Below are 26,162 nucleotides of genomic sequence, written 5' to 3'. Positions count from 1 at the left end.
ACAGGGTAAAGAGTGAGCACAGGCCTGTCTTCAGTGATAGATTCTCTCCTCCCCCCCCCCCCCAAAGCAGGATGCCTGAACTTTGTTTAGAAGCCTGCAGGCAGAATCTGGTTCCTGGTTATGGTAATTTGATCCCAACCCTAACAGGTGGCCATTCTTCAAAAGTGGTGCGCTAAAAGAAATGAGAATGTAATACACAGTGTAAGGATGCAGGGTTCTTTTACAAAATCTAAGAAAGTTGCTAACAGGACATTTAAACTGGGGGCTTCCCCTTGTCCGACCCTTGTCCACAGCAAGTGCTCATTTTCCCTTTCCAGCATCCTTGGAAGATGGTCATTCAGCTTATCCATGGACACATCCTTTGAGACCATTTCTCCAGCTGGACCATCTGGACAGCAGGACGGTTTCTGTTTGTTAACATACTTATACTACAGTATTTCTTGAAGTTAACTTTGTGGACCATCTGCCCCAGAATATTTGAGATGCTTGTTAAAATCCCAGACTTTCAAGTCCAACTCTAGGCGTAACTAAATCGGCATTTGGAGCAAGGCGGGAAACAGTAATGTACATGGTTCACAGGCTTTTCCCAGGTGATGTCTGTGCACCACAGAGTGTGGATCCACTGTCAGTCAGTGGACTCTAGGCTGACAACCTGTTCCATCTCCCTAAAACCAAACTCAAGTCTTCACAACGGCTCTAAATATCCTGGAAGACCTCTCTCTACCCTCCCTCCTTAATACTCAGCCCAAACCCAGGTTCTTCAGCTTTTCTTTACCACAAGGTCCCACACCCTGAACCAACTTGGACACTCTCATCTGGGTTCTTTGCTGCTTGTCAATGTCTCTCCCAAAACGTGATCTCAAAGCTGGCACCTACCTCACAAGGTATGAGGTGGGGGAGAGAGCTGAAAGGTTTTTAAAGCCTTTACCACACACTACCAATTTTGTGAAGTGCATCCATCTACACTCCTGCGGGCTGATCACAAGACCCCATTTCAGCCTGAGGCCACCAGCAGAAAGTGCCATCACTTGGAAAACCTTTGCTAACTGAAGAGGCACACGAGGTTGGCTCTTCCGAGTTGTTCTAACTTGGGTGGCTTTGTTTTGATTTTCAGGTATGGATTGGCAATTGGCAGTTTTTCTATGAATCACCTGTTCCTGTCCTTTCTGGTTTTCTTCTTTTAATCGGTTCTGCCCGTCCCTGTGGAAAGTGAGCCCCTCCTAGGCAATGCTTTACCAAATCCTCAAAACAGCACTTCTAGGCAAAGAGGCTGAGTCTTCAGGAACAGTGGGGTGCTCCCCTTCCTCACTGACTTATTCCTTTGGTGAATCAACATTACAAGGAGGAAAACTCTTTATCTTCTAGACACTTTGTAAACTGAGTCAAGAGGTCCCAGTACTGGGGATTCTCACAACTGGGTTACCTGATACTCCAGCCTACAGTTCCCTTTATCCTCTTTGGTATTTCCTCTGGCCTAGAGGTAACAGTGACCAAATAATAACCAATTAGTGGCTAGCAGTGCTATTTACTGATACAAGGTAGAAGGAGGATGTGTATGATTATTCATGTATTTGTCAATGGAGGCGACATGTATCTGCCCCAAAGTGAATATCAGAAAAGGACCAAAAAGGGAGCCATTTGGAGATAAGGCAGAGTCTGGAACAAATTAGCCCATTGGTTGACAGCAGGATCAGCATAAATTCCATGTGAAGCAAGAGTGGCTTTCCTTTTTTTCTATTTTGTATTATTGATATCCCAAGACCAGTGTTTATGAAATTAACTGAGACCCTAATGTTGATTCATTATTTATAGCAGTTTAGTCCAAACAGCTGAGCTTCTCATGGATTTCGTTAATTTAATCAAATTCCATGCAATTATACTTTAATTAAAAATACATATGCATAAAGTTGAAATGCTGATATTTAAATCAATTGAATTTACAACCAGATTAGAAGAGAAATGCAAACGATTAATTACAGATCTGAGTTAGAAGCAAAATTTAAAATAATTTAATCCTACACTCTTTTTCTATCTGGAAGGTAGCCAAGAACCAAAGGTCATGAATTCTCATGTCACACAGTGAGTGTTAATGCTGAGATTTAAATCCAGGTTTCCTGACTTCCGACTCAGACCCTGTTCATCTGGGCTCCTCCTTGACCTTTTGCTATTCCCAAATTCACTCAAGAAAAACCTGATCTTCCCCCCACCCCAACCTCAATTTTTTTTCCAAGTAAAACCTCTTCCAGGGGTCAAAGCTGCTAATGTGATGTAAAAGTCTTGGTTCTGGGACTTGGCCATTCTAGGCAGCCTGATAAAAGTATCTTCTATCAACTTTGATAAAACCTCAATTTTTCCTCATTAGTTATTAACAGACACATACATGCTTGAAATTTCAATGCCCTACATTTTGTTCCAAATCTTTCATACATTAACAAGTATTACAAAAAATTTAAGTACTATGTAAATTATCAGATATGAAAGAACACCTCTTTTCTTTCTTTCTTTCTTTACTATTCGAAGTTTCCCATCACTTTCTTTTTAGACCAATAATTTTAAACAAGGCAAAAATTTTAACTTCACTTTCCCAACATTAAAGTTTTAGTTTCTTCATAAAGTACTGTATGCATGGCCCATGGGCTTTTCTCACAGAACCTAAAGAGAATTTTAAACTTAAACAGACTGTTCTCAATAGGGACACAAAATAAATTTTAATAATCAAAAAAAAAATGCTCTGATTGACCTGGATACTGATATTGTTCAGAACAGTGGGGATAAGTTGCTAAGCCTACACCGCTCTTCAGCACAGATGCTTGCACCCCACTTCTTCTTCTCCCACCAGGAATGCTGGACCCCACATGGAAGAGATTACCCGCTTCCTCCACACACAAGCAACCCTCCCTCTGTCACATGCACCCTCTCCCCAGCCCCAACACACACACAAACCTACCCTGGGTGTCATCCTTAAGCACCATTGTCACACCAAGGTCTCACCTGTATAGTCAAACCCTGGAGCCACAAAAACTGACAACCTGCAAGCTATGTTCACTTCATAAATGCTCTGTAAACCTTGAAAACCTCCAGAAAGTTTTCTCCCTCACAAGGACTCTCCTGGGAAATCCAGGCACCAGACCCCCTCTGCCCTCAGACCCAGAGGTCCTCCCCGGGGACAGAGCAGGAGCCTAGAACACACTCACTGCAAATCGGACTTGGCAGTTCTCTTCTCCCAGGTAGCAGAGGTCACCTGAGGCATTGGTCTCCAGCCAGAGGTGCTCCCCGTTCACGGCGTTCTCCTGCAAGGAAAAGACCCAGCGGCTTCAGTTTTCTCTTCAGAGACAAAGAGAGAGTTTTAAACTTCTATTTGGATACAGAAAAGTTAGCCCAAGGAGTTTAGGTCCCACTTCTCCTGGGACCACTTAAAATACTCCTAGAATGGATACTACTGAAAGTCTAGAAATGGAAAAGGTGTTGGAAAACTTTCTTTGAGCTATGACCAAAATAGACACAAGGTCTCAAGTTGATTTATTCAAATATGTGGTCGTTTTTTAAAAAAATATTCAACATAAATGAGAAAAAAAAATCCCTAAATAGTATCATGTTAAGCCTTACTTATCCAGGCACAATGCTGCAAATTTCATGACAATTGAGATCAAAACTCTATTAAAATTTGCCTTAACTTAGTGAGTTAGAAGGACAATAGTGGTATTAAAGTACTTTGAGACTGTTTCAAAAAACATTTGTATAAGCAGTGGGTAAATTATACTTCTCAGGGCAGAGTTTTCTTAAAACTTAGTTTAAGTCCCTGGTACTCAAAGCATTAGTAAATTTCTACTGACTCAAATATTTTACTAATTCAGTAAGGCCTTCCATCCAATTAATTCTAAATTTTTCAAACTGAATAATTTTATTGCTTCTAAAAATAGTCACAAACTTCTGAGAGTGAGCAGGGCTCACCCTCTGATGTATGATATAATAAGCAACAGCCCTACTATCCCCAAATATGCAGGGTTTAATTGGAGAGAGAAGTGTAAACACTTGTCTTTTAAAGTACCATGAACAGAAATCCATATTTCTTATAACACATTACATTGGAAAGGATGAATTTGTATATTAACTCTTTATTTGGTTAAAAAAGAGTTCCAATATGTTAGGGAAAGCATTGTATTAGATTAATCACAAAGAAACAAGACTAAGATGGCAGGTCTTATAGGAAAATTTCTTATTTTACTTTATTCATTAAAAATAGATGAACTTACAGTTATTTTTCTGTGGTGGATGCTAAACCCCAATTTGATGGTATTAGAAAGTACAACATTTGGGAAATATTGAAGTCATGAGGGCAAAGGAACCATGATAGGATCTGTGTCCTTATGCAAAGGGAGCACAAGAAAAATATTCCTGTCTTCCTTTCTGCATGTGCACGGGTCAAGGAAAAGTCACATAAGCCCACAGAAAGAAAGTGGCTGTTTACAAGCCAGGAAGGAGTTCCTCACCAGGAACCAAATCTGCCAGCACCTTGACCTTGAACTTCTTAGCTTCCAGGACTGAGAAAGGAAAGCCTATTGTTTAAGGTGCCAAGTCCACAGCATTTTGTTACACCATCCTGAGAAGGATGGTTTCAATAAGGAGTTTTGTAGAATAACCAAGCAACTTAGAAACCTATCTTATGTATGAGCCACCCTTATTATAACTCAGTCCAGAAGAGTCCACACTATAGTCCTCTGAATCCCAAAACTTAGCCCAGAGAAGCAGAAATATAGAGCAAATGTTTTCTGGGGGAAAAAATAGTAAGAGTCACCCATCTTTTAAAATGAATACATTTCTTCATGTTTAAATATATCTTCATTGCAGGGCTTATAGTCACAAATATTTTCAGGCCAGAATAACCAAATGCTATATTTCTGTCCTATGATCTAGGAGCTTCATGATCCCAGGAAAGTAAGTAAGTCCTAGAACAGTGAAGTGAGACATGAAAGTGTAGGAAAATGTGACCAGGTGTATAGTTGGCAAGGGTTAAGGGAAACCCTGAGGTGGGGATAGGCCAGATATGGGCTCATGTCCCCCAAAACCAATCCTAAAATAAAAGCAACAACAATGAGGATCATCACCCACTACATCAAAGGGCAGCCACTTTCCCAAAGCTTCCTTCTCTTGTTGTGATGTTTATGACAAATCATGCTCAATTTGTTCACAGAAGTCAAGTCACTTTGTCTTGTGGGACAATAACAAAAGAAATAAAAGTATAGCCATAAGGTTGGACTCTGAAAGTTTTCAGCTACATATAGATGATGACAATATTAGAAAATAAAATACAAAGACACTTCTTTGCAAGATATTCTAAAGAAATCTATCCTCACACTCAATAATAGTCTCATCATCCAATTTATCCAACTTTAACTTAAAACTCATTACATAAAATAATCCCTTTCCATTTTATTATTATTTAATTCATTCAGCAAATATTTATTCCTTACCAATGGTACTAGGCACTGGGATAGTGCAGTAATTCATAGAGGCAAATCTACCAGAGAAAATTGAAACTAAACACACCATAATAGCAGCAAATACTACAGAAAGACATATAACAAAAACCCTGCCAACTATTTCAGAAAGTGAAGCACAGAATGCTACAGTAAAGATTAAAAAAAAAATTGATAATATCAATCTAGGGAGACCAAGTGTTGAGTCTTGGAAGAGCCAGTAAGGCAGACAAGCCCTGGCAGGACCCCGAGAGTCTGAAGCTCACAAGTACCCCACTAACTCACTAGTCTAGTGGGCTGGATCGCGGGCCACAGGCTGTGTGCACCCTTCCGCAGTGTATACCCCCTGCAAGCCTTCCGAGGTATGCTGGTCAATCCTACCTGAGAAGGGGGCATAGCAACAGACTGCTGGGATTAGCCAGCCTCACTCTTGAGTGAGAACCTGATTTAAAAGAGACACCCTTGAAAGAGAAAGGGTGTGTCGAGATGGCAAAGTTTTGCTGTACCCTGCCACAATAGTTCTAGCATGCTGATTCTCAAACTTGGCTATATATTGTAATCTGGTGAGTTTTTAAATACACTTGGGTAGCAGTCCAGTTCACTTTGATGGATCTGCAGTAAAAACTGGGCATCAGGACTATTCAAAATTCCTGAGGTGATTCTAATGTGCCGCAGAGTCCGAGACCCACTCATCCAATAGACCCCACTCTACATCTTTTAAGTTTTTTTGGATAATAGGTTATAGAATTTGTCTGAGTGAAATCTATTGCATTTGATACGTCTCAGTCTTATACAATCATTTGTGAGAGAGGAAGAGAATCACAGCATGAGGGAGCCCAGTCAGATTTTAAGGAAGGAGGCATGGAACCCTAAGTACACTGTGAGTAGGCTCAGAGCTAATAATACAGATCCTGAGGATAATAAAGAAGGAAACAAACTTGCATAATTCTTTAAGGAAACAGTAGAGTAAAACAAAACATCCATGTACTTAAACTACTATACTATTCTGGGGAATGTGTTCTAAAAAAAAATTTGTAATGGAAGAAAAACTATGTACCTTAAAAAGTTTATTTCTACCATCTGAAAATCGAAAAGTTGTAAATATTACAAACACCAACAAAGAAAAATGGTTACAAAAAGTAGGATGAAGTAGAATATTATACATGAAATAGGATATTATTATCACCGAGAAGTACAAAGAAGAAGAATAGTCCTACGGAAACTATGTGACATAGAGTCAAGCAAATAAAAGTAAAATTGGAAACTGATTGATATTAGGATCAAAGCTCTACACAGAAATAAGGACTGAAAGAAATGAATCTGTCAGCAGTTTGATTTCTTGACCCACACACCTACTTCTACTGGTTGCTCCCCTTTATTAGAAAATTTCAAAAAAAGAGTTTTTATTCTCAACTTCCTTTCCACTCCATTATTTCTTGAATTCCATCAGGAATTTCCTTCACATTCTATCATAACCACTCTTTTCTAGATCACGAGTGACATCAAAGGTGGAACCAACTCTCTCGTTTCCACCTTACTCAACATCTTTTGACCCAGATGATCACTCTTTCTTCTAAAGACACTTTATTCTACGCTCTTTGTTTTTCTTGGACCTCAATGCTCTCTCTCCTTTCTGGTCTCCTTTGTTGGATCTTTCCTATATTGGCAAACTCTAAATATGATATTGGAGTGTACCACAGCTCTCCTCCAATTGTGGTTAGTCCTTAGGTTATTTCCCATCTTACCAATATGACTTTAGATCCCATAAAATAATTATTTCCTCCTCAATTATTCATTCAGTTAGAACCTCTTATTTGAACTTCAGGCTCGTTAACAAAAAAAAATTTTTTAAACTGCCCTCTCAGCATCTCCACTCAAAGATGTAATATGCATTTCAAATTTTTACATTCTCAAAAACTCTTGATTTCTTCCATCCATCAGCTCTAACTCAAATCCTCTCCCTGAATTTTCAGTAAATGTCATTTCCATTCTTATTGCATAGGCTAAAAACTGGAGTCATTCTAGACATCTCTCTCACGTCTTCTATCAGCTAATCTGATTAATTAGTTTCAAAATGTACATGAAAGCCCCATCACTTCTCAACACATCTAATAGTACCACCAGTTCTGGCTTGGAACGTTGAAATATCCCCCCATTCCAACTAGTGTCTCTACTCTATTTTGACGACTCAGAGTCTTTTCCAAAGAGCAAGCAAAGTAATTATCTTAAAATGTTAATCTGACCAAGTCAATGATCCATTCACAATTCTTCCTTAGCTACCCAGGCTCTTGGAAGACTCTAAGCCTTTCCTTACACAGTCCTTGGGTGCCTCTCTTCTTTTCCCATCCCTCTGCCATCTTGTTTCCTGTCTCCCTGGTCTTGTGCCATAATTCCTCTCAGTGGTCAGCACGTCATCACTCTGTCCCCTTGCTACTTCTCAAGAAGAGCAAAGAAGCTCTCCCCCAGATGTGTTTTTTTGTCCCCTTATCTAAAACGGCTTACACTTGACACCAGTATTGTGTTTTCCTCACTTAATTGAGGGTTCTGTTCGAATGTTTCCATAGCAAAGATGGTTCACTGTATATCCTATTTCTTTATCCAAATTGATTATCTATCTCCATTCTGACTTTATGTGGTTAATTTCTATTCATAGTTTGGTCATCACATCAACTGTCACTACTTCAAAAAAGTTCTCACCGACCCCAAAACCTAAGTCAAGCTGTTTGTCAGAAAACCATGTTTCTCTCCCATCATTTATCAAAGCTGGAAATTATTTATACGTTGGCATGATTATTTGATTTATATTTCCTTTTATACTAGAGTCTAAGATCCATTAGACTACTGAATGTCCAAAAAGTAACTTAGTGCGTGGCAAAGAGTAGATGCTTAATAAATTTGAAAAAGTGAAGAGATGAAAGAATAAAAATCAATGAATAAAGAACTGAATGTACATTTTTATTATATCTTACTCTAAGGAGCAATAGAAAATAATTATTTTTTATCTATCTTAGTTTGGACTAATACATAACTATGGATGCCTAATAGGGATATGGCAGTCTCTTAACGTCAGGAAAAGAAGCAGAGTCCTTAAGAAGAGGCATGCAAGGAAAAGATGAAGAGTACTTTTAGCTAGACTATGTTTTCCTATATCCTGTCCTTTCCTTGCATGTCTCTCTATGTAATGCTCAATCAAATTCAAGAAGAAAACTTACCTAAAAACCCTGGTCTTTGTGCTCAGCACCAATAAAGTAATCTCTAAGCACCTGAAATATTCTACTAGATTAAAAGTATCTATTTACCTGGGCACACTCACCATATAGAGTCAGCTTGACCTCCTAAGAAACTAGAGGTTAAGATCAATCACATGGCAGTCAACTATGTCTACATGACGAATCCCAATTGAAACTCTGGATACTAAAACTCAGATGAGCTTCCCTGGTTGGCAATACGCCACACATATCATTACATATGGTTGCTGGCAGAAGTAAGCTAGCCGTCCACAACTCCACTGGTAAAGGAGTATAGTATGCCAGAATTGTGGGTATACCAGCTTTCACTGAGTTATATGTATCTGTCTGGAGAACTCGCCAAGCTAAGTGTGGTCTTGGGGCTTCACAAACTTGCAGCTAAAGTCAGAAGTAAGGATGACCTTCGGGACTCCTGAGTGTGCCTAAAGGTATCTAGCCTGGGCTGTATTACACAAGTGCCCTTCTCTGGTTTTTGGAGCCAAGGATGCCATTCATCGAGATGATTTTTCTCTTCTTTCTGAACATTTAGGTAGATCTTATTCCCAAGCCTCCCTTACAGTTAGGTGCGGCCATGTAACCAAGTTCTAACTGATGAAACATGGGCAGAAGTTCCAGGCTTGGTCCATTAAATCCCCCATGAGCACTCCTCCATGCTCTTTTGCCACAGAGGTTCATTGGGAATTCAGCCCCTGGTGTGATTTTGGAAGCCTCCTGCTGAGATGTCAGAGCACTCATCAGTATGTATCCCTGAATAAGTATCTGAGAAAGGGCTGACTCCTCACCCAACCACCTGGAAGAGTCCAGGTCTACCCCAGAGAAACAAACCTCTGTTGTATTGGGCCATTACTAATTTGTCTTTCATTTATCCCCAACCAATACAGACCTCTTCTCCTTATTATTATTTTTGTCTTGATTTCCATCCATTATCTGCATCTGCCCCCAGGTTACTTACTATACACTAGACAGGAAGTCGAATCTCTCAAGTCCTGGTTGCTTCTCTGAACTCTCATTCTAATATCTGCTCTGATTTATTTTACATTGGCAGGCACTAAATTCCCATAAAATGCAGCTATAATTATGTAAGATTTATAAAATGAAATATAAATGCAATCTGGCATGCTAGACTTCCCACTAGTGTTGCCAACCAATATGTTTAACCTCTCTTATGCCTCTCTTATTTACCTTCATAATTTTTTAAATTTTTCCCATATTATTCTTTTTTAAACATACCAAATTTTTGTTTCTTTATCTTTTTTTTTTTTGTTTTTTGTTTTCTGTGCCACATTTTTATTGATTGTATTTGTGTTCCTCCACCTAGGAACATCTTTCTTGCTTCTTCTCTACACATCCACCTTGAAATGCCATCTTAAATAATATACAACCCCCAAACTGCCCATCTGTATGAGACAGGAAAAACAACTGCCCCCCTCTTTTTTTGTACCAGGGATTGAACTCAGGGGCACTTGACCACTGAGCCACATCCCTGGCCCTATTTTATATTTTATTTAGAGACAGGGTCTCACTGAGTTGCTTAGCACCTCACAGTTGCTGAGGCTGGCTTTGAACTGGTGATTCTCCTGTCTCAGCCTCCCAGGCCACTGGGATTACAGAGGTATTCCAACACACCCAGCTCTCCCATTTTTAAATGAAGATAACATTTCTTCTGGACTTGTGAGTGTTAAGACAAGTCATATATTTATTTAAGTAAATTTATATAGATAGATTTTATGTATTTACATAAATGGATTTACAACAACAGATCTATTTACCTAGGAGTAGAAACACACTTAAATACAAATATAGATTAATAGGTACAGATTCCTTGTACAAGTTTTATTGAAATCTTAGTAATGCTTAGAGATATAAAGATAAAGGTGAACGGTATTAGAGATTGAATAACATATAAAAATACATTCATGTCAGAAGCAAATAATCTACCAAAAAGAAGATATTTATAAACGTTTTGAAATCTTTGTTAATTGTAAAAATATTTTGAAGCAATAAGAATTATTAATGTGACCTATATAAATATCCATAGAAAAGCAAAAAGGAAAACTAGATGAATGATCTCCCCATGAAAATCTTCAGAATAAAAATAGGTAGCAAACTGTCTTGGTTTGGATTATTCTGTACAATTGGCATATGGCCACTGATCACTAGAAATGTGGTTAGCACTAATTGGGGTATTTTGTCAGTGTGAAATTCACAGCAGAGTCTGAAGACAATGTGAAAAAGAATGTAAAACATCTCACTAATATTTTTATATTGATTTACATGCTGAAATGATAATATTTGGAATATATTTAGTTAAACAAAATATAGTATTAAAATTAATTTTCCTTGTTTCTCTCCACTTTTTTAACATGGTTTCCTAGAAAGTTTATCATTAATTTATTGTCCACATCTATTTCTATAGACAGTGTTAAATAATCTCTAGCCACGTGGCAGAAAATAAGACCCAGACACTTCTCGCAGAACTGTAAAGCTATAGGATTCTGTGATTTCTCCCAAAAGCCAATATGATTTAATTAAAAATTTTTCCAATTTGAGGGAATAAAGGACTAGTGGGAGTCTATGAATCACAGTAGATCCATCCCACCATTAATGTGGCTAACCAAGGGCAGGGTCTTCACTGATTCACAGTGAGTTGCTCTGCCTGTCCTACTCAGGAATCGAATGACCTTGTGGTCTGACTTGTTTTTTGAAACAGGGATGGGAAAGGGCAAGAAGTGGGTTGAGTGGGGCTATGGATGGTGACACCAAAACCTGACAGACAGGTTTTCCAGGACTCCACAGGATAGGACTAGAATGAGAATGTGTGCGCACAGACCACACATGCACGGGCACACACACACACAAACCCCTGCCTCCTCCTGGATTTTCATTCAAGGTTTCTAAAGATAAAATGACCTAGTTTCATAACCCAGTTTAAACCAATCCCACATGAAGTCAGGTTCCCTGATACTGTCCTGGAACCAAACTGTGAGGCAGATCTCAACTGTGCTGCTTGGGACAAAGTGCTTCTTTCCTTAGCATCTTCAACTAAAGGAAAGGAGAAGAGGTGGTCTGGATTGGGGATCTGGTTTCTGCAGCACTTGGGATGGATGAGAGGATGTGTTCCAGCGAAGGAGAAAAAATAAACTGAAATCAAGGATATTGGGTTCAAAGCCAACACGCCCTTTGAGAAAGAACTGGTCCCTCACCCCCACCCCGCCCCACCAACACACACACAATCCTGAGGGTTGTTATAGGCAGTGTGATGGGCAAAACCAAAATTATAAAACAGTGGGGACAGTAGGGAGACCCAATGCCTGTGCTCTCTGCTACACTCTAAAAACAGAAGATATTTCTAAGTGCAAATTAAATCTCCATTTCAGGAAAGGCATATGACATTTAAGAGAAGACACCATTATCTGCAGAACAGACACACTTCTAAATGGGCTAACTCACTAAACTGGGAACTTGGAATCCAGCCCAGGAGATGAGAATATTTTTCCTTTTTGAGCATTACTTCCTCCCTTTCTAGTAATTTAGCTTATTTCCTCCAACTCCGGCTTGGCTGGCATGTATCTTACGATGTCGACGTCGGGGGAACAGCCCCTGTCAGTTGTCATTGTCTCTGGGAAGGTGAAGGGAGGACACTATTAGGAGCAGTGGGAAGATCAAATGACCATGTGTGCCTAGCGGTCTAACACAATGTACTGTAATAGGAAAAAATTTTAAAAAGAGTTACTTAGCATTAAAATAGCACACATCCATTTGTCTTGCAAGTAAGTGTTTACCAAGCCTTTCAGTAACTAGAGATTATCTGAGTGCCTGTCAATTACCAGTGATATGTCTCTTTCCAGCTGCTTGAGCAGAAAAGCTGTCTTCAATTCATCCCCCAATGCCAGTAACTATGTAGCAGCTCCTAGGCTAGAGTGCTATGCTCTTCCTGAAAAGAGGACACAAGCAGAAGAGACTGCCTGTCCTTTCACACAGCCTTGAACCTAACTGAGAGCACCAAGGCAAACAGGAAACACTAACTTGGTTGTAAGTTTTTCAGACAATGCCCTGTGCATATAGGCATTGTGAACAATCAAAGCAAACAATAAATGAGATACACAGAACTGGCTCATTAAAAGATGAGCATGTCTTGGGAAAAAACAAGAGAGGAAATGCCCATAGCAAATAGCCATCTCCACGTTGGACTGAGCTAGGGTCCCCTGTTGTCCTTAGCACACTCAGGAACCATACTGAAGACTGACTTGGTACTCTGTGCGTCATCATTAAGGGTTTTCCCCTGACAGATGTGGGGTGGGGAGCCTAGGAAGGGCTACAAGGAAAATACTACAAAAGGGTTATCAAGGAAATGGGACTATGTACTAAGGTAGGGAATCCTAGAGATCATAATAAACTATTTGAGTAAACTGCAGAAGGAGAGTAGGTATTGCACGTCTAGGAACAAACTAAAATTATGAAAGAGACTATTTACCACTAAAGAGGGAAACAAAAGTGTAAAAACAGAATACTTAAAGGACATTGTTAAGTTCATTCATCAAAAGCCTAAAAACTGACTCAGACAATAGTATCCTCCTGGCCAAGCTATACGGTACCTACAGTCTGGGCTCACTAATCAGTGTTCACCTCTGTCTCAGGAGCCCCATGAGCAGATCAGTTCTCAACACTTCTGTAGAAGGATAGCAGGTAAAGAGCCGTGTCTCTTCAGAGGGCTTTGGCATACATGCTAGGGTCAGAACAGAGCTCTTTACTCAAACATAGAAACTCAGTGACTAAGATCCTAATCCCAGGTTGACCTTGCCTGCCTTTCAACTTAAGATGCACCATGAATAGATTCTATATCTCTTCCTTCACTGGTAAAGTGAGGCAAGCAGATGTGGCATAGCCAGAAACACATACTCAAGGCCTTTGAGATGACACCCATCCATCCCCCTGAGCCAAAGGGTTATAGAGCAAAGAGAATTTCAATACTCAAGGAGGAGGCAGGAAGGAACAGGGAATTCTCAGCCCTGCCTCCTCTGTTCTGTGGTTGTGATCAAAGCCCTCCAAGCATTGCTGAACACTATTGGGCCTGGTATCTCATCCAATTACTTAATTCAGTAATTGGAGTTCCTTTGTTGTGTGTGCGCGTGTGTGTGTGTGTCTGGTACTGGAAATTAAACCCGGGGCCTTGCACGTGCTGGGCAAATGCTCTATCCCTGTGCTACACCTCAGCCCTGTTCATTCTTTCCATCCTCTTTCTTATTTTGGAGACTCCTAAGAGGCTCCAGGGCTAATCATTCCTCAATAAACAGTAGTACTGAGTAAGTAAGGATTAATCATTTTAATGCAAGTAGTCCAGAAGTGTGGGCTGATGGTGGGGGATGAGCTAGTTGTCACCTTGATTTTCCACCAGGAATTAAACAAGGGGGTAGGCGAAGGCAGCAGTTAAGCCCAATGAGTCTTCTTACACTTTAACCAGAACAAAGTATTTCCTGATTTGGTTCTTGGAACAGAAGAGCAAACTAAGGTGATATAAATGAAATTGCTGAAAAGTACGTTTGGTATGAAGAGCCAAAAAATGTAAAGCAAGTAATCTTAAGTCTTGGCAATAAAAATAAAAATAAAAAAAGAGGGAGTCACCGAAATATTTTTAATAACCTGCCTCTTTCTCATGCCATAATTTCAACAGACTGCCATGATAGGGTGTCCACAATCAAAGAGGGAAGGAAAGGGAGGAACAAAAGACCACTACACACAAACCAGCCTTAGTTCTTATTTGTTCTTCTCCTGTTCTGCATTACAGCCTCCCACCACCTGCCAAAAATATCACTGTGATGAATATTGGAGTACATACCTCTCCACAGGAATCAGAAAATAATGCTTTCTAGCCAAAAGCTGGCACAAGCAGGACACTTATTAAAAGCCTTTGCTGATGACTATTTCCAACACCAGTGGGGATGGAGAGTCCTTTCTAACACGCCAGTGACCCACTCTGAACCCCTCTGTCTTGGTCCTACTCCCCCCACCCCACCCCCGTGTTCTAGCTGTTGATTTATTGTCTGTCCCCTGGATTCTAAGCTCCTTGAAGGTAGAAACTGTTTCTTCACTGTACAATCTCAAGGAACACACACATGTCCTAGGCATGTGTTCGGAAATGGTTGATATATGAATACATGAATAATTTTTGAATAAATAAAACTGCAGAATGCTATGGGTAACAAAAAAAAAGAAGAAGAAGAATTTTTCACACTTGTTGCCTTGCTTGATCCTAACAATACCCAAGAAGTCTCTCTGGAGGAGGGGCCACAATTATCCCATGTACAAATGATGTAGAGGCTAAGCAAAATTGAGTGATGTGACTAATGTCATGCAGAGGACGAGGAACACTTTAAGTGAATGTCCCTGGCCAAATGATTTAAGCTATCCCTCATTAGAATTTCATATTTCAAATAAGGACCTGCTGCTTTAGATCAGGAGACTGTTTGAAACATCAAGAATATCAAACTAACTTTTTGTGTTACATCATTGATAACACTCTCACCACTGGACCATGTACACGCCCCTATAATTTTACAAATAGGTTTGTGTACACATTTAATTATTTTTAGTTATGCAAACACTGGTGTAAATATACGCTATCCCATATCATGAATAAATATACTCTACTATATACACTGTGTAATCTATTGTGGTACAACTATATTCTACACTGTATCATAACTGTTTTACAGTAAAGGGAAGCTCCAATATAATAAATCTCCATCAAGGAAAAAGTTACATTTCAATTATATTTAGTCTTTTGCTGGATACTTCATAAATGTCGGCAGCAGCTACATAGATATGTGTTCAGAATGTAAAGGAAGAATGTTAATAAATGTGTGTTGGGGGAGAAAAAGGTATTATAATATGAAGGAGATTAAATCATGACATAAATTCTTTAAAATACATCTATATCCACTGATTTTCAACAAAGGTACCAAGAGCCCATATCACAGAAATGACAGTCTTTTTAATCAATGGTGCTTGGAAAATTGAACACCACCTGTAGAAGAGTGAAACTAGATTCCTATCTCTCACTGGGTACAAAAATCAAATCAAAGTGGATTAAAAACTTAAATATAAGACCTGAAACTACTAGAAGAAAGCACAGGGAAAATGCTTCATGACATTGGAGTGGGCAATGATTTTCTGGAGAAAACCTCAGTCGCACAAGAAACAGCAAAAGTAGATTAATGGAATTACATTGAAAAAAAAAAGACCTTCTGCACAGCTAAGGAAACAATAAACACAGTGAAGGAGCAGCCTACACAATGGAGAAAGTATCTGCAATCCACATCTCTGACCAGAAATTAATATCCAGAATATATAAAGAAGTCAAAAACTCAATAGCACTCACAAGAGGATATTCAATAAATCAACAAATATATGAAAAAATGTTCATCATCTCTAGCAATTAGAGAAATGCAAATCAAAACTACTCTAAGATACAATTTCACCCCAATCAGAATGGCAGCTATTATGAAGACAAACAACAATAAGTGTTGGCAAGAACGTGGGGGAAAAGGCAAACTCATACACTGCTGCTGGAACTGCAAATTGGTGCAGCCAATATGGAAAGCAGTATGGAGATTCCTTGGAAAACTTGGAATGGGACCACCATTTGACCCAGCTATCTCTCTCCTCAGTCTATACCCAAAGGACTTAAAAACAGCATACTACAGGGACACAGCCACACCAATGTTTATAGCAGCACAATTCACAATAGCTAAACTGTGGAATCAATCTAAATGCTCTTCAGTAGATGAATGGATCAAAAATGTGGCATATATACACAATGGAACATTACTCAGCAATAAAAGAGAATAAAATCATGGCATTTGCAGGTAAATGGATGCAGTTGGAGAAGACAATGCTAAGTGGAGTTAGCCAGTCCCCAAAAAAACAAATGGCAAATGTTTTCTCTGATATAAGGTGACTGACTCATAGTAGGGTGAGGGGGGGAGCATGGGAGGAATTGACAAACTCTAGATAGGGCAGAGGGGCGGGAGGGGAAGGCAGGAGGCAGGGGGTTATCAATGAAGGTGGAATGTGATGGACATCATTATCCAAAGTACACTTTTGAAGACATGAATTGGTGTGAACATACTTTATACACAAACAGAGACATGAAAAATTGTGTTCTTTATGTGTAATAAGAATTGTGATGCATTCCGCTGTCACCTGTTTAAAAAATAAAAGCAATTTAAAAAATTCAATAGCAGAACCAAAAAAATCAATTTTCTAAATGAGCAATAGACCCAAATAGACATTTATGATTTTTCTAAAATGAAGACATACAAATAGCCAATAGGTATATGAGAAAATGTAAATACCACTGATCATTAGGGAAATATAAGTCAATGCCACAATGAGATATCACCTCATCCCCGTAAGAATGGCTCTTATGAAAAAGACAAAAGATAGTGTGTGCTGCAGAGGATGTGGGGAAAAGGAAATCCTTGCAAACCGTTGATGGGAATGCAAATTAGAATACCCATTATGGAAACAGTATGGACATTCCTCAAAAAATTAAAAATAGAAATACCCATATGATCCAGCAATTCCGCTACTGAGCATATAGCCAAAGGAAATGAAATCAGTATGTCAAAGAGACATCTGCACTCCTGTGTGCACTGCACCACTACTCCCAACAGCCAAGACATGGAAACCACCTAAGTGTCCATCAGCTGACAGATGGATAAAGAAAATGTGGTGCAGGAACACCACAGGGTGCTATTCAAACATTAAAAAGAATGAAATCTTGTCATTTGCAACAACATGGATGGAACTGGAGATCTTTATATTAAATGAAGTAAGCCAGGCACAGAAAAAAAAAAAAACAAGTATAGCTTGTTCTCACTCATATGTGAAATACAAAAAAAGTTGAGCTCATAGAAATTGAGAGTAGAATGGTATTTCCCAATGCCTGGGGAGCTAGAGGGCAGGAGGATGGGGAAGGTTGATCGACGGGTACTAAGTTACAGTCAGGAGTAGGAAGTTCTTGTGGGCTATTTCATGGTTGGTGGAACATAAATAATAATGTACCATCTATTTTAAAAAGTTAGAAGACATGATTTTAAATGTTTTCACCATAAATAAATAATAAATGTTCAAGTAGACATGTTTACCCTGATTTAAACATCACACAACATACACATGCATCAAAACATCACATGGGTATGTATGAATTTTTATGTTTTCATCAACTAAAAATATATTTCAATTTAAAAACACACTCCTCTCCTTTCCCTACCCCACCTCTCTCTTCCATAGGAGAGGAAAAGAGCACAGATTAGCCTGTGTGCACAAACTCAACTAAAAATGCTAAACAAGGGTCATCGTCAAGACAGGGTGGCAGGACTTTAGAGAGGCCTTCCTACAACTGATGCTGTTCCTTAGATGGCCCTGGGAAGGGACAAAATCTTTTCGTTCACAGTTAAGAGATGTTATCCACCAAGAACTTAGCTATTGAAGACTCTCCATAAGTATGTTCTACTGGACTTAAGAATTCTAGTCTGCAACTGCAAATTAAGTGAAAAGGTTTTTTGGGTCTGTCTGGAGGTGGGAGTGTCACCAATAGAAGGACAATGTAAACTGAGGTTCTCATCTGTCCAGAGAGGAAGGCATCCCCTAAAGCCAGCGTGACTTAGGAAACGAAGTTCCAAGAAATCGATCTCAGATCCTATGACGTTGCCAAGGGTAAGCTCTGCTCATCCTCACCAACCTGGCAGAAATCAATAGAGCCTGTGCACATGGTAACTTTTATCTCGGAGCTACAAAGTGCTTCAAGGGATTAGTAAAGTTGTCATTTTAATCTTGAACACAATCTGATTTCATATAAAGAAGAAATGGAGCTATGGCTTAGACATCCTAAGATTAGTCAGTGAGCGATTATTGGAAATCATCATGTCTTTCATGTAGCTATAGGGATCCCGAGAATGAGCAACACACAACATGCAGCCGAAATTAGGTTCAAGTGAAAAAGCTGACACCTACACTCCAGTCCAGAGTTGCTCTGGGCTCCTTGGCTGGACCATTTGCCACGGGAAGGCTGAGAGGATGTGCAGGAGCCAGATGCTGGAGGCCTGCCCGGGAGATTGCTTTCCTGCAGCAAGAAGAAAAGAAAACAAAAGAAAACCAGTATCAGAATCTTGTACAGAGTACAAAATTTCCCATGGGTAGATACAATGCCCAAGATAGCTTTCTACATCTGAACCCCTTTACAAATGTGTTGGAATACAGCTCTCTAAAGGAAGAGGGTGGCAGGTCCCAAAAGACAAGGAGCTTGAGGACAGCCCTCTGGGGAAATATTGCTTTAAGACCAGAAGGTAAAATGTAAGCCCCTGTTGAGGATAGAGAACAGAAATGGAGGTCTCTCTATTTACAAAAACGATCCAGGGTTTGGGCAGTTGCAATGCTTGGAGAATTTTCAAGTTGCCAGAATCTAAAAGCAAAGAAGAAAGCAGCCTCGTGAGGCCTTCTGTTGAAATCCTTTTGGTGCTCAGGGCAGCTGAAAGTCCATTCTCTTCTCTCAGAATCATCCTTCTTTGCCCTTGCAGAGGATTTAGGAGCCTGAGGTTTTAAATGGGAGAAAACCGTTCTGCATATGCCAAGGAAGTGCACATGCTAAAAGATCAGCACCTCACCAAGGCCCACAGAGAGAAAAGCCAAATCATAGTCTTAGATCCTAGGTTTGTTAGGTGGAACATAACAGAATTAAATTCAGAAAGGAAAGAATGAATCAAGGGTGGCTGAGACAGTTGGCTCCAACTTTGGCCTGCAAGGATAAGAAATAAGAGAAGCTGTTTTAGCCAAGTAAATATGACCATTGCTCAGCTAAGGAAACAGAAGTGAGAAAGTCCTGGAAAGAATAAGAAGGGCATAGAAAAGAAAGCAAGCAGAGATCACCTAGGGAGACTGTGGTGTTGTTGGGAACAATAGTTCAGTTTTTGAACAACCTGTCAAAAATGTCCAACAAAGATCAGGAGCTTAAGTTATGAGTACAGAATCATAATCTGTTAGTATTAACAGATGCCTAGAAGGGAGGGCTTCTCCTCCCTACAAGTACCTATGTATGGTCTGAGAAACGTCTGAAATAGAATCCAGTGGGGGTTGGGATGCTGCAGCTCTGAGTCTATCCGGTTGAGGGTGAGGCATAGGAATCTGCATTCACACAGGCTCCCAAGGTGTTCCCTTCCGTGTGCTAACGTGTTCCATGGAAGCAAGTATGTTTGGGCAGTTGGGAGAACAATAACCTACCAGGACCCATCAAAGGGAAGCTCTAGAGAAAAACCTCAGCAATTTTATTCTGCTGACTTTGTGTCCAGTTGACACACTGTAGCTCAGATGCTCAGACCCCTTCACCCACCTCACCACAGACAAAGAAGGCTACAGACAGCAGAGTGGAGAGAAGGAAAATCAGTGGTAGGAAGATAGATCTAGAATGAATCCCATCAGGACTGAGCCACCAAGAAAAGACATTTACACCAGAAAGGAGAAGGTGTAACGACAAAGGGTACAAGTCTTGTTGAACCCTAAAAGAAAGGTGATCGATCTCTCAACATGCTTACTGGCCTCCGAAAACCCCATCAAGAATTGGAAATTGTGAAGATGAGCAAGAAGGACAGAAGCCCTAACAACCCAGGAAAGGAGCGTGGAATCCAGTAAAGAGCTCAGAATTGTGCAACCATGGATCAATGGTCAACTGTGTCAGAGCTCAGCGAGGGTCCAGCCCTCCTTAATCCTTTTAGTCTTTGCTATTCCTCCCCAGGAGGTTCTATGAAGGGTGGACAGGTCTTCAGAGGTTGGAAGTGATCATATCAAACTTGCCAGCAGCACTCAAGGCACTTAATGTAGATAATTCCCCAAGGGTCATTATAAAAATGGAGGCCTTGAATGAAGACAGTCCCTCACTTTCACCAAGGCTACTAATGAACATCAATTTTGACCCTTCAACCCAAAGTCTATTCTTTATCTTCCTTATTGTTAAGTAATAAGAAAGGAACAGTGGAAGATTCCGATCTGTGATCTTCCACCCACGATCATTTTCCTCCAACCAAACTGAAGGAACTTCTTCGGCATTCTTTATTAGCATTGTCTCCCGTTTAGAGAGATTTTATGCCACAAAATCAGTTTCAGATTTATAAGAAAATCAGATCTCTATGGAGTCAGAAACCACAAGTCCGATTTTCGGGTCCTCAACAGTATACACAACTTAACCTTAAATGTTTCACACACACACACACACACACACACACACACACACACACACACACAAAAATAGTCCTTAAGATGCCTGAAGAACTCCTGAAGTGCAGGTGAATAAGAAGACACTAATCCTTCACTTTTTCATGAACTGCCCCCCCCCCCCCCCCCCCCGAGAGCTGCTGTGATCAGGAAAAAAAAGGGTCAGGGCAGGGGGAAGAAGGAAGAGGAAGAGGAGGAAGAGTGAAAATAAAATTCTACTGTCAGACACCAAATGAATTTAACTGATCAGAACTTGTAAACTCTGACAACCAAAATCTTATTACTCTTCCTAATTAGGAGTGCCAGGAGGGGCAAAAAATGCAGATAATCTAATTAGTATGCAAGAGATGTATGTGCTATAGAAGAACAATGTGACTATAAGAGATACATAAACATTTAATCCTTAAAGAAGTTGCAGTCCAATCATAATATTTTCTAGCCTGTGAACAGACGCAGTTAAGTAGTCTTTTGTTGATCATTTATCCCTCATTGTGGATGCAAATTTAAGGTTGCTTTTATATAATTAATTGAAGAAAATTATATATCAACTGCACATATAAATATTAATTAGGAGGAAAAAATAAGTAAGAAACATCAAAGTGACTACCAGTCTATAACTTGCAAATGGGTCTCATAGAAACACAATATAAGAGAAAGAGAATAGGGGAAAAAAGGAAGTTACTATAAGGCAGCAGAATAGAAGTAATTTCTGCTTACAGATTTCCATTCTAAACAAAAATAACCATGGGAGAAATCCTTCTTTCCAAAAACTCATACGTGAATACTTATTTTTCTTCCAAAATCAGAAAGTAACCTCATTATATCTCAGACCTCAAATAAAATTAGTGTATGTTACTTTTCTATTTAAATTTATCTTGGTTGTGGGAGATGACATTTAAGAGCATAACGGCACTCGGTAGGTGGTTGGAGGGGGATGGTAAAACAGTGGTTTTATGCTACAATTTGCTTCAATAAAAAAAAATGAGGTTTCAACTTCTCATTCCTTATTCCTGCTAAAAATCCTCCCAAACCTATAGAAAGCAAAACCATGAAATGCCAGTGATTCTTTCTATTAATCTCACAACAACCCTTTTGTGAGGAATAACTATAATCACAAAAGCATCTTTCAAAAAGAACTGTGATGTTAACCATGAAATAGATCTGAAAAGAAAATACTCTATAATGCAGTTTCAAAAGCATAAAGTCACAGTTAATGCCAATTACCTGACATGGAAGACCTCTAACATATTTAAAGTATAAAAGCCATCATACATTTTAAACAGCATTCTATTATTTCCTTCATTTAGTTCAATAAGACTATAAACTCCTAAAGGACAGGGTTCAATTCATCAACTAATCTTATTTCATTCTGGCCCAAGGGTAGACACAGCATATATTCAATAAATGCATTCTGAGTGAATGAATGAACTTGACCAAGAAGCTAAGCGCAACAGCCTACTGATTAGATCAAGGTCTCACAAATTTGATTTAGGATGATTTGAATTATACCCTAACCTTACATTTCAGTTATAGTCTTTGCTGAGAGGGTCAGAAACCCTTCAAAGCAGCCCTTTAAAAATAAATGCAAATGAGGTAGAATCCAGTGTTAAGCACAGACAACATCAAAACCGCTTTGGGTGATAAATATTGACATGAAGCCCCTTTGCTGGGATTTTGTAGAGACCATATAATGCTGTTAACATTTACACAATGTATTTATCAAAAGAAACACACAGCTTATACTCTACATATAGAGAATTTTTAAAAATGTATGGGAAAACAAGTAAAAGGATGAATTCTTAGCCAGTATACTTTCTAATCATCCATTTCACAAATTTCTCTCAATTTGCCCTGGTTCCACTCTGTCTCCAACTTTATGTGGCTCCCATATTCAACCGTCTGTGTCTTGCCAACTCCCTCTCCAAGTGGATCCTAGGCATGAGCATAGGAGGGGGACCCTGCTTGCTGAGCAGAAAAGCACCAGAGAATCAGGAGGTCCCTTAGCCAGGACATCTCCTAAAGCTTCCCCTTTTAGATACCAGAAAACTCCTCTTGTTCTAGAAAAAAAAAAAGCCAGCTGTCCAGAGAGCTATTCCTTACATTGGTTCAATTCCATTGTGCCTCAAGAGACACCTTCAGCACTGTGTGTGTTGGTGTTTCCCCACACTGTCTAGGCACTAACTGCTTGTATTCAAAGCAGCCCATAATGCCTCCTGGTTACCACAGATAAGCTACCTGCAATGCTGAGGATAGGCCACCCAACAAAAAAAAAATGTCCTCAAACCTGCATGAATTCCAAATATTCCACCAGAAGTATATGAAGGGGAACAAACTATGTGCAATTATTTGAGCCTAAATCCTACTTCATTTCACATATGCATTCAAAATAGTTTTTGGTGATTTTAATGTATGTTTACACTTTCAAGAACTCAATTATTATTGAAACAAAGGTCATGTTTAGTTTTCTTTTTTTTTTCCTTCTCAAAAATTCTTTAGTTTTAAATGGAAGAAAATTTCAGATTTTATTTTTGATTCCACAAATATTAGTAATGGATAGGACAATCAAAGCAAAACAAATAACAAAATATCTACCACTGGATTTCTATTTTTATTTTCAGGTTTTTAAAAATTTTTTAAATTCTAATTTGTTATGTATGACAGTGAAATGCATTACAAATCATATTATACATAGAGCACAATTTTTCATATCTCTGGTTGTATACAAAGTATATTCACACCATTCATGTCTGGGGTGTTAAGTCATTCAGAAAACCATTTTTTTTTTATATTGAAGGTTCAATGTAACATACCTGCATTATTCTGGATATTTTAACTTCACAATCATTCTTCAACAGTGGTATTGAACCTTTGCCCATGGTGAAGCTTGACAATGAGTCCATTTAAAAGCCTTCCATGGGACAGGGAGTAGAAATCAGTGATGAGTGCTTGCCTAGCATGCACAAGGCCCTGGGTTCCATATGTTCCCTGGGCTGAGATCCACTGTTGCACATAATATGCAAGCCTCTGACTACTTCAGTGTGTCCACTAAAGTGACTAAGCCTAGGAATTTACATACTGAAATACATTCATCCATTCAACCATGTATTTACTCAATGCACTGTTTTAGATGTGTAGACACCTGAATGAATGAAACAGATAGGAGTCACTGCCTTCGTGAAGTTTGCATTCCAGGAGAAACACGATTTGCCAATTACTGAATCATGTTATATATTTATGTATCTCTCTCAGAATGAGATAGGTACCTTTATTATCCCTCTTTTATAATAAATTTTAAATACAGTATCACGAAATGGGCAAGCTACATGTTCAAGTTCACATGCACAGGAAGAGCTCCAAGTGACTCTGAATCCAGGCATTTAGCACCAGGGTGGGCATATCTTGCAGTTTGCACAGGGTTACGGTCTGTGAAATGCTGACAACACATGGATACAAAGCAAACTAGTCATACTATGAAATTAGCTTCATACACTAATTTTCTAATTGCCTTAGTTAAGAAAGTCCTATCTTGGGCTGGGGTTGTAGTTCAGTGGTAGAGCACTTGCCTAGCACTTGTAAGGCACAGGGTTCAATTCTCAGCATCTCATATAAATAAATGAACAAAATAAAGGTCCATCAACAACACAACACACACACACACACACACACACACACACACACACACACATATATATATATATATATATATATATATATATATATATATATATATATATATATATAATGTTCTATCTTCACAATAAGAATGTAAGCTTCAATTAGAGAGAGGCTATGTGTGATAGGCTTCAGAGCATGGAGGTTAAGAAAACTACTGACCTTACCAATTAATAGCTATGTGGACAAGTTATTTCACCTCTTAGATTCAGTTTTCTTATATAAAAAATAAAATAATTATGTAAAATTCAGGGCATAACAGAAAACATTTTTTAAAAAAATTAAATATGCCCAGAATACCTGGCACACAGCAAATCCAATAAATGGTCACCACTATTACTATTATTCCACATATTAGAAACTCCCACAGCATCTAGCTGAAGTTAGGTATAACGTAAATCTCTGAATAAACATATGAGATTTGATTGCTCTCAACTTTTTCATGTTCCCCCAAATACTTCTACTCATTCAATAAACATTTTACAAGTTTCTACCAAATGTCAGGCCATTCAAAGGGGTCATTCAGACAGAAGATTCTTCTAGCCAGGGAATAATCCCATGGTGGGTGGCCTAAGGAATAACTTACCTACCTTCTTAGTGCAAAACCAGAAATTACAATTCTCACCTCAACTTCACCAACGTTATTGAAAATAGACATTCGATCCAGATACCATTGGAATTATTTATTATAGTCATGTAAGTTAATGCAATACCAAAAAAAAAAAAAAAAAACTTGCTTGAAAACTGAAAAATCTGCTACCTTCCCTCTCAGAATTTGCAAACTCTTCTACCAGTCAGAATTTATTTCTCAAGCACAATTCATTATAACCACATCTATAAAATGATGCTGGTATCGACTTGGTATAGAACGTGGCAATAATCCTCATTTTCAACAAAGTGAGACTTCTTAACTAAGATTCTCTCAGGAATTTATGACATTCTTCTCTTAAAGATATCATTTGAGGGAGAAAGTAACCCTTGGAAGTAGAGAAAAAGTAATTGTCGTGTCCTCCCCAAATTCATATTTGGAAGTCTTTAACCCCAACACCTCAAAATATGACTGAATTTGAAGACAGGGTCTTTACAGAAGCCATCAAGTTAAAATGAGATTGTTGGGATGGAACCCTCATCCAAGATGACTGGTGTCTTCATAAAAAGTGAAAATTTGGACAAAGATACACACATAGGGGAAAGCCATATGAAGACGAACACAGACATCAGGACAATGCATCTACATGCCAAAGAAAGAATACCAGCAAATCACCCTCAGCCAGGGGAGAGGTGTGGCCCAGACTCTCCCTCAGAAGGAACCAGCCCTGCCAACACATGGTCTCAGATTATAGCCTCCAGAACTGCGAGACAGTGATTTCTGTTGTGGAAGCCACTCAGTGTGTTATACTTAGTTATGGCAGCCCAAGAAATTACACATATTTCAAATCTAAACCCAGTGTTTGGATTTAGTATGATGGGATTTAGCTAACATCAGCATGTTGACTTA

At 39.0% G+C, this 26,162-nt stretch overlaps 1 protein-coding gene across 2 annotated transcripts in view; it reads right to left on the bottom strand.

Annotated features, from left to right (window-relative positions):
- Positions 1 to 26,162, bottom strand: part of Dgki (diacylglycerol kinase iota) — a 408,417-nt gene that overhangs the window by 257,705 nt on the left and 124,550 nt on the right. For both annotated transcript variants that reach the window (XM_027952172.2, XM_027952173.2), the window contains exons 2-3: positions 18,743 to 18,851; positions 3,195 to 3,290 (exon numbers count right to left, since the gene is read on the bottom strand). In XM_027952172.2, coding sequence (XP_027807973.1) covers positions 3,195 to 3,290; positions 18,743 to 18,851 — 205 coding nt within the window. The remainder of the gene's footprint in view (positions 1 to 3,194; positions 3,291 to 18,742; positions 18,852 to 26,162) is intronic.

The sequence above is a fragment of the Marmota flaviventris genome, chromosome 1 (assembly GCF_047511675.1).
Source record: "Marmota flaviventris isolate mMarFla1 chromosome 1, mMarFla1.hap1, whole genome shotgun sequence".
Classification (NCBI taxonomy): Eukaryota; Metazoa; Chordata; class Mammalia; order Rodentia; family Sciuridae; genus Marmota; species Marmota flaviventris.
This window is presented reverse-complemented; position numbering and strand designations above follow the sequence as displayed.